At 45.7% G+C, this 16621-nt stretch overlaps 1 protein-coding gene across 2 annotated transcripts in view; it reads right to left on the bottom strand.

Annotated features, from left to right (window-relative positions):
- Positions 1 to 290: 290 nt before the first annotated feature.
- Tceanc2 (transcription elongation factor A N-terminal and central domain containing 2) overlaps positions 291 to 16621 on the bottom strand; it is a 43027-nt gene continuing 26696 nt past the window's right edge. For both annotated transcript variants that reach the window (XM_052716043.1, XM_052716042.1), the window contains exons 4-5: positions 10662 to 10855; positions 291 to 1274 (exon numbers count right to left, since the gene is read on the bottom strand). In XM_052716043.1, the coding sequence (XP_052572003.1) occupies positions 1086 to 1274; positions 10662 to 10855 (383 nt within the window). In that variant the 3' untranslated portion in view covers positions 291 to 1085. The remainder of the gene's footprint in view (positions 1275 to 10661; positions 10856 to 16621) is intronic.

Below are 16621 nucleotides of genomic sequence, written 5' to 3'. Positions count from 1 at the left end.
GCCACCACGCCCAGCCTGTCCCCCCACTAACCACCCTTCCACCCAGACGTTCCCTTTGTCTACCCTCTCTCCTTTTTTCGCCCCAAGCTCCTCTTTTCTCCTCTTCTGGTTTTTTTTTTTTTTTTGAGACAGTCTTGCTATGTAGGTCTGGCTGGCTTGGTACTCACTACATAGCCCAAACTGGCCTCAAACTTCTGGCAGTCCTTCTGCCTCAGACTCCCGAGTACTGGGATTACAGGCACCAGCCATCACACTCAGCTCTCTAGAGCTCTTCCATGAGGAAACTATACTTGTTTTAGTACGTCTGTTTATTATCACTTTTTAAAGAGCAAGTACAATTTACATAATCACCCAAGCAGGCTCATGTAGACATATTTCATTGAAAATCTTCACGCATGCATCTTTTCCTACTGCAGTAAGTCACTGCAAGAGAAATTTCATTATGCATCTTCAACAGAGCCTGTATTCAAATAAACCCCGAGGTGCACGAAGCTTCAGGCCAGCTCCTCATTAGAAGCCTCAGCATGGGGGCTCAGGAGCCCATCCCCTGAGGTCTTCCAGGGAGAGCTGAAAGGCTCAGATAAGTGAGCACTGGCAAAGCAGGGCTGGTCTCAGGCTCCGGTGGGCTCACCCCTGGGGTTGAGCAAAGAGAACAGACAGGGGAGTTCTGAGAGGCATCGGAGCTGTCTAAACTCAGGGGGATGGAACCGAGGGAGCAGCAGCGGTAATTGAGTTTCAGTTACCTGCAGGGTGGCGAAATAAAGTGGTAACTTCATCTGCCTGACATGGGGGAGTTTAGAGGTGTCCTTGGCAAGCTCACAGTGAAACCTGTCACCCTTCCATTGTGTTGGGTGATGGCAGCTGGATGGCGCTTCCCAGTGACAGCCCTGTGCATCCCGTCAGGCAGCGCCAGTGCAAGGCAGCTAATGAAGCCGCTCCCACCGGCCCATCTCCCAGGGTTCCCCACATTCTGTCTGAAGGAATGGCACCATGGGAATATCCAGCTCAGCCGACACCCGCATCACCCAAACTCAAAAGAGTCTTTGAGTGGCGAAGCGCGGCCCGGCGCTGGGCCCGCCCTCGGGTCACTTTTTGTGGGTCTGTACAAACGTGCCGACCGGCAGCGCCCCGCTCTTCACCTGCTCCCGGATCTCAGCTCGGTGCTTTAATGTGAAGACCAGAGCTCGCACCGTCCTCCGGTACGGCCCGTTAATGAGCCGGGAGCAGAGATGAAACGTTTCCCGCTCAATATTTTCAACCAGTAGGTGATCCATCTGAAAAACAGCAAAATTATCAAATTAGGGCTTTGCGATGCATAAGGATTAAAAGCAAGAGAGGCTGGCGCACTCTGCTCTGGGGCCTCCATTAATCAACTGAAATTCAAGGACATCTACTTCCTGTCACAAGAGAAACAGGAAGAGCAAATTAATTCCACCCTGGCAATTAAGGAACAAGGCCATGTGCTTTGTGACAGGGACCTCATTCACAACCCCTGCCGGGTGGTAATATTTGCCATTATAACAGGAAACCGGCCTGAACTAAGCAACCGGCACCAGACCGTGTGCTTTACCGACCAGGAAGCCGAGTCCAAGGACAATAAATCAGAGTAACAGCGCATACTTCTTTGTTTTAAAAGTGCCTTTTAACTTTGTGTAACATTTTAGAAATGCTGGTCTGGACCCTGAGATGCATCCAGCGCAGTTTATAAGTCACATTCACATTTAATATTCATAACTGACTAGCACGTTTTACATCTGAGGAGGAGGTTCCGAGGTAAAGGGGGGGTCAAGGCCTCACAACCGAAGAGGCAGGGCTGGAACCAGACCTGATTCCAGAGTTCATGTGCCTTCCCTTCCGGTCAGAGACACTCCCAGGTGGCTGAGTCTGGAAGCTGGACAGACTCTGTAGCAGTGCTGGGGTGACCTACCTCAGGTCTAAAAGCCAGCCTGAGGTCCCAGACCTAATCATAAGCAAGACAGGACCTGTGTCCACATGTGGACCCAGGACAGGCTGGGTGGCTGGTCAGGAACTTCCAGGCATACCCCCTTTTTCGGGCCCACCTCCTAGTAGCAAGAACTGCTTTTCCCTAGGGATCACATTGCGGGCCTGTTTATGTGAACTTGACACAAGCTAGTCACCTGAGAAGAGGGAACTTCTACTGAGAAAAATGCCTCCATAAGATCAGGTTGCAGGCAAGCCTGTAGAGGGCTTTATTTTTTTTTTTTAGTTTTCCAAAACAGGGTTTCTCTGTGTAGTCCTGGCTGGCCTCAAACTCAGAAATCCACCTGTTTCTGCCTCCTGAGTGCTGGGATTAAAGGCATGTGCCACCACACCTGGCTGTAGGGCATTTTTTTGATTTCGTGATTAATGTGGGAGGGCTCAGTCCACTGTGGGTGGTGCCATCCCTGAGCTGGTGGTCCTGGGTTCTATAAGAAGGCAGGCTGAGCAAGCCACGAGGAGCAAGCCAGTAAGCAGCTCTCCTCCATGGCCTCTGCATCAGTTCCTGCTTCAGGTTCCTGCCCTGTTTGAGTTCCTGCCTTGACTTCCTTCAATGGACTGTGGTTCAGGATACATAAGCCAAATAAACCCTTTCCTCCCCAAGTTGCTTTTGGTCATGGTGTTTCATCACAGCAACAGAAACCCTAACTAAGACACACTGCTATGCTGGTATGTCAAGCTTAAGCACTCCCCACCCTCACCCCCCATATATGGAAAGAAAACCTTAGTGTTCTTCAGGCTGCAACAATGTCCTCAGTGTCCCTTGGTCACTGTCATAATATATTATAGCTCCCTTGGTAATAAGTTCTTTAAAATAGGAATATTTTTTATTTAATCTATCTATATATTTTTTTTTTGGTGCTGGAGATTGAACTTGGGACCTTACACATTATCTATCTATCTATCTATCTATCTATCTATCTATCTATCTATCTATCTATTTTTTGGGGGGTGCTGGACATTGAACTTGGGATCTTACACATAGTCTATCTATCTATCTATCTGTCTATCTTTTTTTTTTTTTTTTTGGTGCTGGACATTGAACTTGCGACCTTACACATAATCTATCTATCTATCTATCTATCTATCTATCTATCTATCTATCTATCTATCTATCTTTTTGGGGGGTGCTGGACATTGAACTTGGGACCTCACACATAAGCTCTAGCACCGAGCTATGTTCACAGCCCACATTTTTATTTCTCACTTCCTCTTTCCTCTTCAGTCCCTCCCAGGCACTGAGTGTGGCCACTGTGTCTAGATTGGTTAGGGCTTCTACTGCTGTGATAAACACCACGGCCAAAGCAACTTGAGGGGATGAAAGGGTTTATTTGGCTTACACTTCCATAACACCGTTCATCATGGAAGGAATCAGGAACCTGGAGGCAGAAGCTGATGCAGAGACCATGGAGGAGTGCTGTTTACTGGTTGCTTAACCAGCTTTCTTATGTCACCCAGGACCACAAGCCCAGGGCTGGCACCACCTATAGTGGACCAGACTCTCCCACATCAATTACTAATTAAGAAAATGGCCTACAGGCTTGTCCACAGGTCAATCTGATGGGGCATTTTAGCCAGTACAGGTATGTTCCGTACTATGTAGACACAAAGGGCAAGCAGGGAATGGAGGTTCACGTCCTGAATCTCAGCACGCTGGAGGCTGAGGCAGAAGGACTGTAAGTTACCGAGGCTGTGTTGGGAAAATTGCGAACTTGAAGTCAGCTCGGGTAGCATAGAACCTACCTGTCTAAAAACAAAATCAACCAGCTAGCCAACCAGCCAACCAACCAACCAGCCAACCAACCAACCAAACAAACAAACAACCAGGCAACCAACCCGTCAACCAGCCAACCAACCAACCAAAACTCAATAAAAACATAAATACATAAGGTCAGGCCCATATGGTGTGCACATCTTTGATTCCAGCACTTAGGAGGCAGAGGCAGGCAAATCTCTGTGAGTTTGAGGCTAGTCTGGTCTACATGACAAATTCTAAGCTAGCCAGGGCTACATAGTGGCATCCTGTTTCAAAAATAAAATAAAAATAAATAAATAAATGAAAGGACACTATGGGGCGGAAAAGGTGGCTCAACAGTTAAGAACACTTGCTGCTCTTGGAGAGCACCTGGGTTTGGTTCCCAGCACCCACATGGCACCTGTAACCTTGGTTCCAGGGAATCCGATGTCCTCTTCTAGCCTCAGTAGGTACCCAAACTTACACGGCACATGTGCATGCACTCAGGCACTCACATATACAGATAAACAAACAAATCTTTAAAAAAAGAAAGAAAAAGTATACCAAAAATGTAGTAAGGGTCATCTGACGTTTGACAGGACGGCCTAACATGGGAAAGACAGGTAGGCCCAAACCAAAGAAAATGGAAACAGAAACTTCCTTAGGGATGCTGAGAAGGAGCAGAATAGAGAGAGAGAAGGAGGAAGAGCCGAGAGCGACCGCCTGTGCAGCCCGCCTACAGATGCTCAGGAAACTATGTCCCCGGCTTCGAGCCTCCTGGGCCAGGGCTGGGCTGTGTGCACTGTGTACCACAGTTCTTTGGAACCCAACTCCCTCAGGTTCTTCAGGGCTTCCTGGGCAGGCACTAAAGTTGTTCTGAGGAAGCCCTGGGTCCAAACTGCTTAGCCAGGCTGTAATGGCAGCCACTTCCTGGCACAGGGCCCACAGTATTTGCCAGAGAGGTTCTTACCTGAGATGAGGTGGGTTACTCACCAAATTTACTTAGCCTAATGTGCAAGGAGCCTTTTTTTTTTCCTTAAAGAGGATAGTTGTCAAAGGAAGAGGGTTTCTGTGTGTTCACAAAACAAGAAACAGCCATTCCATGGGAATAAAGTTAGAGACACTAGAAAAAACCCTCCAGGAACCTTGACGGTCACACAGACTCATACACACCATTCAGCAGTCACTGCTCAGGCCTGATCTGGGGGCACAGCACATAAGACCTGACTCTTCCTCTCCAGAAACTCACAGGCTAGAAAGAGATGGCTTGTTGCCAGGAGTGGCGCACGCCTTTAATCTCAGCACTTGGGAGGCAGAGGCAGGCAAATCCCTGAGTTTGAGGCCAGCCTGGTCTACAGAGTTCCAGGACAGCCAGGGCTACACAGAGAAACCCTGTCTCAAAAAAAACAGAGAGAGAGAGAGAGAGAGAGAGAGAGAGAGAGAGAGAGAGAGAGAGAGAACACAGCGAGCATGTAACACATGGGGCAACAAGAGCTGGGTATTGTGGTACATATCCTAACACTTAGGAGGCTGAGGCAGGAGGCGCTCATGCGCAAGTGTAGCCTGAGCTTCACGGAAAGATCATGTCAAAATATAAGCACAGAACAAAACAAACCCCAGACCGGGGCAGTATGATGAGTGCTATGCCAGGGGTGTGAGGGAAAGCAGGGAGCATCTAGTCATCCTCATGCCTCTTGCTAAACTCAGGCTAATCAGAGAAAAGGAATCAAGAAAAATACTCATGCCATTTACAAAGCACATCGTGCACTTCTCTGTACAGGTTTCCTGCACGAAACAAAGGATGCTCCTGACTGACTCAGACCCCCTCGATGTTGACCCTATTCCAGTGGGTCCTAACTGGTGCTTTAGGTGAATGATTCAGAGTCTCTCTGGGACTTGATCTTGCTGTGAGGTGTATCTGCTGAATGGAACAGGAACAAGAGCCCCAAACACAAAGAGGCAGTGACTGCGTGTGGTCATTAGATCTTGTCTCTGTATCGTTCACGGTCTTTGTGCTAGCTGGGTTTCCGTCAACTTGGCACAAGCTAGAGTCCAGGAAGAGTAACCTCAGTTGAGGGAACACCTTCATCAAATTGGCCTATAGGCAAGTCTGGGGGCATTTCTTGATTATTTTTGTTGTTGTTGTTTGTTTGTTTTTGTTTTTTCGAGACAGGGTTTCTCTGTGTAGCTTTGGTGCCTGTCCTGGATCTCGCTCTATAGACCAGGCTGGCTTCGAATTCACAGAGATCTGCCTGGCTCTGCCTCCCGAGTGCATAATCCCGGCACAATTTCTTGATTAATGATTGATGTGGGCAGGGCTACTCCTGGGCAGGTGGTCCTGGGTTGTATAAGAAAGCAGGTAGAGCAAGCCAATATGCAGGGTTCCTCCAAGGTCTCTGCTTCAGTTCCTGTCTTCGGGTTCCTGTCCTGCTTCCCTTGGTACTGTGTCTGGGACATGTAAGCCAAATAAACGCTTGGCAAGTTGCTTTCCATCATGGTGTTTATCACAGCAACAGAAGGCAAACTAAGACAGTCTCTTTCCCAGGGACTCTGTCCCTCCCTGCACCATGGCCACTACCAACGCCTACTGCCCGATTCTCTTCAGTCCCACACATCTCTCTACCCACAACTAGTGCTTATCTCTAACACCCAACAACCTAATCACAGTCTGGGAAGCAGATGGCGCTTAGCACAGAGAGCCAAGGGGCAATACGGCCCAGTGTGGTGGTCACCAGCTAACCACCCCTCCTGTTTACCACTGGTACTGTCTTCTCGGTGTTCCTGAGTTCCTATTTCTCAGGGATAGAGAATCTGATTCGCTGCCTTATCTATTTGTGCCCACGGGTGGAGTGTGTATTATTCAATTATTCAACATCCAGAGTGGTTCAATTCTGGATGAACTGGCTGTAGCTGGGGGAAAATATAAAACAGCCAAGCAATGCTCTCAGAGGAATGGGCTTGGCAAGAAATGGCACCATCATCAAGCGCCATGTCTGTAAACTCTTTAATTCAAGGTCCTGTTCCTGAGTTTACCCTCAGTGCAAAACCCCCACATGCTACTGTAATTGTGTTTGTGAGCACCTCTGGGGCTGACCCCTACACAGGGTTCACTTCCTAATTTTCTGTGCCCAGCTCAGGTGTAGGCATGTAGGAAGTGCTCAACAAATACCTGTTGAGTGACTCTCCTTTCTCCCCACACATGTCTCCCCCTTCTCCTGCTCTTTTAATAGCATCATTACCACAACAGATAAAATATCAGAGTTCCATTTTGTGTTTTCTAGTTCATAAAATCCAACCTCTCTTACAACAGCAAGCTCACCTGCCATTTCTTCCATGAAACCTTCTCGAATTCCCAGTTGTGTGTGTATCCATCTGCTCCCAAGGATCACTATCTCTGTCTGTCTTAGTTCTGTTAGTGACTCACATGCACTAAGTTGGGGGAGTGAGCTTTTTAGGTGAGGAGGCAACTGTTTAGCTCGTGTTCTCCCTGTACCTGGCAGATCCCATAATGAACTGAATATTCACTGGAGAAAAACCATGCGAGGGTTTTTCTTAGCACAACTGGATTTGTACACAGTTCGCCACACTTCTTTGACCACTGGATACATTTATGAGAGAGCTGGTCAAAGCCAGGGGTACAGTCTGAATCCATGAATCCATTAAACAAAGAAGAGAAAACCCCACCAACACCCTAACGGTCTGGTGTGAGAACATTCCCCTGAGCTGGACCTCATTAGCAACATCTGACGATCAACTGGGCCACCAGCCAGTGTCCCAACTCTTAATGATACGGGCTCACTTTAGAATCAGGTTCATTTTTAATGATAATAGGGAAATGATCACAGGCCGTGAGGTAGGAAGGAGAGTGGATAATGAGGAGGGGAAGGGAGAGAGAGACTCGATGGGGGACACTCGTGAGGAAAGATCTAAGGGACAGAAGAAGAAAGACCTAGAAGGGAGGAAGGAAGGGAATGAGGCCTGGGCTTCAACAACAGCCGTTTGATTCATCTGGTCCATTATTCCAGGGACAAGGAAGCAATACACGGACATGGAAAGCAGATTCTGCAGCGTGATAAAGAGAGAACCTTTAGTGGTGCGCATTCGTCACACGTGACTCTCACTGTTAAAGCATGAACTGAAACAGAAACCCGGGAGAGTCGGGATTTGCAAAAACACACGCTAGGATACATGAAAAAGTTTCAGTCGTCGGGCTGGGAACTTAGGTTGACCACAGCGTGATAAAGCACACTTGTGGAGTCCTGATGTCTGATGCGGATGCAACAACACTGGTTACTTTCACAGATCAGGATTAGGTGGCCACCGGTTTACCTCAATAAAGAAATGACAGGTGCAAGGATTAACCTATGTAACTGTGTAAAAGGATCTGTATTAATTTACAAGAATACCATCCGAGGCTGTTCATGCAAGGCAGACAGGGTGTTTGTTTTTCTTTTTTCGGGCAAAGAAGACAATAGGATACATACTTTACATTTTTAAATATACTCTTTGGGAACAAAACCATTTAGCTATACTGAATCTGATATTTTTCCCAATTACACTGGAAAGCACTAACGAATGTATCACTTTTTCAACTTCGTTTTGTAACACTTGAGTGCTTACCACTTGATGTGCCATTTAAAGGATAATTAATGGATAAACTAAAAGGATAATTATTATGGAGTTTAATATAGCAGGCAAACTGCTCATTAATCCTTACAAGCATGGCTTCGTTATTATCATTTACTTAAAAAGATACCACAGGGAACTGGTATTTACCACCACATTAACTGCGTATTATAGACCACACTGTATGTTTCGGCAGTAATCCTGGTTTATTTCAAAAATAAGCTTTATTTAAAATAGCGAATCTGCTGGCTAATCGATACTCTGGAAAATTAGTTACACCTTCCACATTTGCTCTCGTCATTATTCATACGGAGGCTGCCTTTAGGAAAAGCCGAGCTATCTTACAGCGCAGCGAGCCTCTGGACTATCAGACAGTCAAAGTCAGACGTGAAGAACGAAGATGCATAGGATGGGAGATACAAGATGACACTAATTGAGATTGAGCAAGGTTCAAGAGACAACACAAATGTAAATAATTATGTCAATTTTCTGGAATGTTATTTAAATAATCAATAAAAATATCTTATGGGACATTTGGCAAATAATTTGCTCTAAATAAATCTTGGATAACCATAGCTTGTCTGAAATTTCTTTCAAAAACTGTAATAATTCACCATAAAAGGAAATGCACCAAAATGTTAACAACATTACATCTAGGAGGCAGGTTCAACGGTGACTTTTTTTCTATATCCTTCTATCTATCTATCTATCTATCTCTCTCTCTCTCTCTCTCTCTCTCTCTCTCTCTCTCTCTATCTATCTATCTCTATTTACTTATAGCTATATGTAAAATGTATATTTTTATATAAATAAAACATATTTTTCTATATCTATAGATATTTTTCCTGAATATATGTTCTGTATCTTTTTCATTTGATATTTTAAGTTTGCATTTTAAAAACCCAAGTCTTTCTTTTAAAAGTGTAACTAACACAGCGGAAGCCCATTTGCTTTCTGGATAAATAACTGAGACAGAAAGGAAACTGAGGACAGGCCTAGCACTTAAGTCTCGCTCCTCAGTCTTCCTTTAAAGGTCTCTTGCTGCCATTTGCCTGCAGGAGGGGTGTTTGTGATGTGTGGACACACACAGCAAGGCACACACGCGCGAGGTCAGAACAACTTCATGGAGTCAGTTCTCTCCTTCCCCTTTAAATACATGTCAGGGATCCAAATCAAGGTGCCAGGCCTGTGCCGCCCTCACCCAGGGAACCATCTTGCCAGCCCTAAACTTCTGTGTCTGTCAATTTAATCTTGAAGGATATTTCAGTAAGGAGAAATTATAGTAGGAAAATATGGATGCTGTATATCTGTTTTCTCATAACATTAAGTTCTTTTCTATTTTTTCAAGACAGAGTCTCACTCATAGCCCAGGCTGGCCTTGAGCCTACAGATCTGCCTGCCTTTACCTCCCCAGTGCTGAGATTACAGGCGTGCTGGCTTTAACCATGCCTGGCTCATGATTAATATTATTATTAATGATCAAAGTTTTTTCCAGCATGGATACCTCAAACCACTACTACCAGCCGGGCTTCCGGCTGTGATGGAATATGCCCATTGAGCTGATTTTATGCCACAGATCCGGAAGTACAGGTCTTGACAACAGGGAGGGAGGAGAGTCTTCCCTCTTTATTGCCACTGATAATTTACAACGTTTCGAATTTTTTATTTCAGTGGAAGAGAAAGAATTGAAATCCGAAGAAACCAACATTTATTACATGACTTCTAACCAGCAGGCACCACAGATTACTCCTTCATATCAATGGTTCATTTAGCTTTCCCAAGAACGCAGGTGGTGGGATTCAGTTCTCCTTTCACAGGTGAGAACAAGCCTCAGCAACGTTGAGAAATGTGCCTCAGGTACACAATGAGGACCCGCACTGGGGCCAGGTCTTGGCAGTTCCAAAGCCAACATACAACACTCTTCCCAAATGCTCACAGATCCAGAATCCTTGAAGGATAACCTATCAGTTTAATTTAATTTATTTAATATTTAAAAAATTTTTACGTATGTGTATGCACGTGTGTGCATGTGTGTGCCTGCGCATTGTGGGTACCTAAAAGGCCAGAAGAAGGAGTCAGATTTCCTGGAGCAGGTTATGCCGGCGGTTGTGAGCCACCCAGTGGGATGCTGGGAACCAAACCTGAGTCCTGTGCAAGGGCATCAAGGGGTGCTCCTAACTGCTGACTGTCTCCATCCCCAAGAATAACTGTAGAACAGGCCTGCACAGAGATGGGGAGAGCTCATTGTGGGAACACAGGCTCATTTAACTAGGAACCCCCACAATCACACTTAAAACCTTACCTCTAATTCCAAGGCTTCTGAGAGTAATTTCTGGGCATTTTTTCGAAATGACTCAGTTTTTGGATCACTTCGGACTTCAATAGAAGGTCTATCCAAATGTTTTTCAAAGAAAGTTTTCCACTCGGTGAGAACGTCTTTGGCGAGGCATGCCACCTCTGGGTCTGAGTGCCTGCGCATTTTGTTCACAGTGTGACCTAGAACAGAGTGAATCAGAAGGAAATGCATTCTGTCTTCTGGAAAGCACTGAGGGGCACTCACATACTGGAGGATGCAGACTTCTGTGCAAGCATCTGTCCGTCCGAACGAAATGCATGTATGCGGGTAAAATGAGACCCTCTCTGGGAAGAACTGAACTGGCCAACGTGGCGAGTCATCAAGAAGATTCAGAAAGAACAAAGGAGGTCAAGTGCAGTAGAACACACTGTTAACCCCAGCACTCAGGAGGCAGAGACAGAGGCAGCAGAGCTTGATGAGTTCAAGGCCAGTATGGTCTATAGAGTGAGTTTCAGGCCAGCCAAGGCTACTTAGTGAGACCCTGTCTCAAACAATAACAACAAAAGGAGAAGTTTCCAAAGTTGCAATGAAAGAGACTAAATTAAGATTTATCTTTTTTGGAATCTTACTATATTTTAAGTTAAAAAATTAACTGTACTTATTGAAAGAATATTCTTGAGTGGGTGTGGGTGTTGTGCGCACATGTGTATATTTGTATAGGTGCTCAATTGCATGGAGGCTAGAGGTTGACATCAGGATGTCTTTCTCAATTGCTGGTCATCATATTAATTTATATTATGTGTATGAATGTTTTACCTGCATACGTGTACATGTGTACCATGTGTGTATCTGGTGCCTGTGAAGGTCAGGAGAAGGAGTCAGAACCTTTGGAACTGGAGTTACAGATGGCTGTGAGCAGCCATGTGGGTGCTGGGAACCAAACCGGGTTCCCTGCAAGAGCAAGTGCTCTTAGCCACTGAACCATCTCTCCAGCCCTCTCCACCTTCTGTTTTGGGTCTGTTACTGAACCTGAGGCTGACTGCTTCCACTAGACTGACTGCCCAGTAAGCCCTGGGATCCTCCTGTCTGTGTCCTCCAGCGGCCATGTCTGGCTTTGTAGGTTCTAGGAGTTCAAGCATAGGTCTTTATGCTTGCATAGCAAATACTTTACCCACAGAGCCATCTCCCCAGAACACTTTTTTTTTTTTTTTTTTTTTTTTTGTTTTTGTTTTTCGAGACAGGGTTTCTCTGTATAGCTTTGCGCCTTTCCTGGAACTCGCTTTGTAGACCAGGCTGGCCTCGAACTCATAGAGATCCACCTGACTCTGCCTCCCAAGTGCTGGGATTAAAGGCGTGCGCCGCTGCTGCCGCTGCCACCCGGCTTTTTATTTAACTAATATGAAAAGATTGGCAGGAAACATTTTGTGGGCCCTGATAAGCGACGCAGCTGGGAGACAATACCAGTGCATGAGCTATGCAGGGAAAAGCTGATGGGGACTTCAGGAGGTCGGGGATGAACTGCCATCGTCTGTATCCTGACCCTATGAGAGACAACACGCAGGGTTTCTTCAAGCCAATGGCACTGTTCACAAAGGTTGGCTTCAGATTCTGAGTCCCGATTATCAACTGGATGTGTGATCTAAGTCTTGGCCAGAAACACATAAAGGGTATTTTGAAATAAACAAGAAATGTGGATATGCACTAAATATGGAATTATACTAGGGAGTTATTGTTAATTTGGTTAAGCATGAAAGCCGCATTTGGATTAAGTAGAAAATTATCTAGATGTTGTGGAGATGCTCACTGAAGTTTGGAGCCATGGTGTCTGCTGAATTCAGGAACCCTTAGCGTCATCTACCACAGTAACTAGAGTGTCTCTGTCTCACCTTTGTATGTCTTTTGTGAGACCAACACACTACCCACAGTGCCAAGTCTCCTTCTTCTCTTGTATTTCTAATGTTTTGGCATTTATTTATTGATTGTGTTGTGTTTAGTGTATCTATTCAGTGTATCTATTCAGTGTATTAGGTCTGTGGGGGGGGTCCTGCATTTGTGCACTATGCTGCACACATGTGCAGGTCAGAGGACAACCTATAGGAGTTGGTCCTCTCCCTCCACCACCTGGGTCCCTGAGACCAAACTCAGATGGTCAGGCTTGGTGACAAGTACCTTTAATTGCAGAGCCATCTCTCTACCCTGTATTTTCCCTTTTAATTAATTTATTTTCCTACAACAGAAATTTGATTATTTCACTCTGCTATTTAAACCCTTAAATCCTCCAGCCAAACTCTTCCATGGGTCCCTTCACAACCTGCCACCTTGCCCTGCTTCCTAGCTTCATTTCCAGCTACCCTCTTCCTGTCACCCCACACCAGCTGCCTGTAGCTCCTAAAATGCTTGAATATTTTTTCTTGTCTCTTTACTTCTACAGCCTTATAAGCATTCTGCCCACCTAAAATACTCTCCCCCCTCTTCAGCTGGCTTAGCTTTCAGCTTTGAAGACTCATTCGGTCCCACCTCCTCCAGGAAGTCTTCCTTAGCTTTGCTGGTACCCTGCCCTGCACCTTGTGCTCACCACCAGGATCACTAGCGCACACTGTACCTATCTGGCAGGCACGTCTTGCTCACCAAGTGAGTTTCTTGAGGAGTACATTCTTCTGTGGGTCTCGATCAGCGAGCACAGGCTGGCAGAGACCCACAGGACAGCCGCACGTAGCTGACTAAAGCACTTAACCGAACACCTGAACAAAGGGGACTATATCACAGGACACGATGGAGACACCATCAGGTACACACAAAACACCAGTAAAGAAACAGACTTGTAAACTGAGGTGGCAACACAAGCTTGTGATAGTAACACTCAGGATTGGTGGCAGGACACTGGATGTTCAAGGCATCCTTGGTTACATCTCAAGTTTGAGACCAGCCTGTGCTACAGGAGCCCTTATCTAAAACAACAACAACAAACAACAATAAACAAATAAACATAAAAAAACCCAAAACCAAAAAGAAGAGCCTATAGATTTAACAGGATCTCAATTAAAAAAAAAATCTCAGTAGATAGTTCTTATTAGAAGACAACCAAATATTTCTAGACTTCACTTTGGAACTACGCTGCACAAGAATATAAAATACTACTTTGAAACAGAGGGGTTAACCTGCTACAAATAGCCTTCTAAGGTATCAGAACACATTATAAAGCAACGTTACTTAAAATTACACAGACCAACACTAAAATGAATGGACGAATTTATGAAATAAAAAAGGCCCAGAAACATATATTTAAGAATCTAATATAAAGTTGGGTGCAGTGGCGCATGCCTGCAGTACTAGCTACTCAGGAAGTTGAGGCAGGAGGATGATCACTTAAGCCTACTGAGTTTGCAGTCAGCTTAGGTAACACAGTCAGATTCCATCTGAAAGAGAGAGAGGGAAGGATGGACTTAATATGTAATAAAAGAGTTATCACTGAACAATGGGAAACAGAGATTTGAGTTAGGTAAACAGTCAAACCACTTCCCCAATAATGTCAAATGCACAGCTCAACACAGCTGGAGTCACTGTTCTCCACACATTTGCCAAAGGTCACGTGTACAAGGTTCTGCGCCAGGCACTAGTCATTCAGGGCTCGAAAGACACTACCCTCACTTTTAAAAGGTTCTGTGAGCAGAATCGTAGAGATGAAAATAAAGTAATGCTAAGAGACAATAACAGCAACGTAACAGTAAGTGTAACTTCCCACTCCAACCAGTTAGTTATAAAGAGTTCTTATCTGTCTTCCTGCTGACCAGGGACAAGAGAACAGACTCATCACCCACACAGGAGAAGAATATAGCACTCATTAGCTATGTCTGAAGGTGTTTTCCAGCTAACGAACGCTCAGGAAAGTGCTTTTGAAACACATCACTTAAAAGTGGAGCTCACTCCTGGGCACTCTCCTTTCTAGAGGCAGAATCTCCGTGTCCTTGAGATTATTCACTCAGCAGACAGTTCTTTATGCTGCTGGGCAGTGTTGTGAATGCTGCAGACACAAAGGTGTGGCTAAGGGTGGGACTGCGTGGGAGTGCATGTGTTTAGAAGATCGAGGCCAGAGCTGTGATTTCTAGCACCAAAACGGGAAATATATAAAAATACAAAGAGAAAGAAGACATTGCAGGACCCAGGCATCTTCACTGAAGACACTGACAGAGCATCACTTTATGCCAGCCCTTAGACAGCTGAACAGGTGACAGTCCTCAGAGGTTGGCCTACACTCGCCCTGTCAAAGTGAACAGAAACATTCACCTTAGTGCTGTTTGAAGTTGGGAAAAGCCAGGAGCAGCCTATGAGCTCATCATCACGGGTCCAACTTATTAAAAATTACAGTACATTCCCGAAGAAACTGGAGTAAGTAAGCTGCGCATGCGCGTACACACCTGCAACCCAGCACTCAGGAGGCAGAGGCAGGCCTGGGCTGCACAGTAAGACCCTGTCTCAAAAAACCCACACTGCAAAAGCCCTAGACACACACCCACAAAAGTAAACAGGCAGATAGCTCTACATGTAGGGCCATGAACGATGATCAATTCTCAGTCATGTGGAAACAGCAGAAGAGTACGTTCGGTGTGAGCCAATATTTACTTTAAAAATTACATATGTAGATCCATATAAACACCATATTTGTTTATACGCAGAGAAAAAGTCTTAAAAATTTACAAAAAAAATTATTAACAGAGGTTTCTTCTGAGTGGCAGGCCTCTGTCTGTACAGTTCGATCACGCACCAGGAGGCTGCTGCATGTAATGCCCCTGACAGCAGCAGTGTGTGGGGACGGGTCCTTCCCACCACCTGGTCCTCACCATATCCTCTGCTCTCCTAGGAAAGGTGCCCTCTCCAGCTGTGAGAGAGAAGATGCAGTCCTGTGCCAAATCCAGGGGCCATCTCTGTCCCAGCACTGCATAGCCTCTCTTGGCACCAGAGACTGAGGCCTTCCTCCTTCTGAACTATCTTCTCCAATCCTTCTTGGACACTCCTGTCCTGTACGGGGAACGTGCTCACTGCGGACTAACCTGTACTTACTTGAGGACCCCAATCTGGGCACTGTCCCTGGCTTCTTTCTCTACCTGACTGTCCCAGGTAATCTCACCTGCTCCTGCGTTCCAACCTCCACCTGAAGCAGACGTCTCCCAAGTGTGTGTCTCTAGCCAAAGGCCCCTGGGCGTGGGACCACATCTTCAGGATCTTACTGGACACCTCATTCTAAAGTAGCCCAGACTCAACATTTCTGCTCACACAATAGCAACACATGCTCCCCTGTCCGCTCACTCCAAGACACAGGTCCACTGCTTTTTTAAAAAATTTATTTATTTTTGTTAATTTATTTATTTTTGTCTTATGTGCATTAGTGTTTTGCTATGGATGTTGGGTCTCCTGAAACTGGAGTTTTCAGCTGTGAGCTGCCATGTGGGTGCTGGGAATTGAACCCAGACACTCTGGAAGAGCAGCCAGTGCGCTTAGCCTCTGAACCATCTCTCTAGTCCGCACAGGTCCACTGCTCTAACACTTCCCCCTCCTTCGTCCCCCCTCTCCACTCCTGTGGTCCGGACTCACATTCTCCTCACCTCTCCTGGGTCTACTGAGACAGATCAAATTAACATGGTTGCAATTTAGAGGAGAAAGTAGGTATTTAAGTATTCTAGGCAGGGCTGGCGATGTAGCTCAGTGGTAGAGCATTTGCTCAGCATATGTAAGAACTAGGCAACTTCTGTCTCAAATCTGGTCCTTTCCAATTCATCTTCTACCCTGAAGCCGTAATACTGTTTTACAGTAACTTGATGGGGATAGGGTAGAGCTCAGTGGTAAAACACTTGCCTAGTAAGAAGGAGAGAAAGACACAGAGAAAAAGGGGGAGAGGGAGGGAAAAAGTGAGGGAGAATATGAATCACAAAATGCACTCAAGTAAGCTTCTAAATACAGCATTAAAGCTC

This window comes from Peromyscus californicus, unplaced genomic scaffold, assembly GCF_007827085.1.
Source record: "Peromyscus californicus insignis strain IS unplaced genomic scaffold, ASM782708v3 Scaffold_5__1_contigs__length_169319896, whole genome shotgun sequence".
NCBI classification, from domain to species: domain Eukaryota; kingdom Metazoa; phylum Chordata; class Mammalia; order Rodentia; family Cricetidae; genus Peromyscus; species Peromyscus californicus.
The sequence above is the reverse complement of the archived record's forward strand: the minus strand, read 5'-3'. Positions and strand labels throughout refer to the sequence as shown.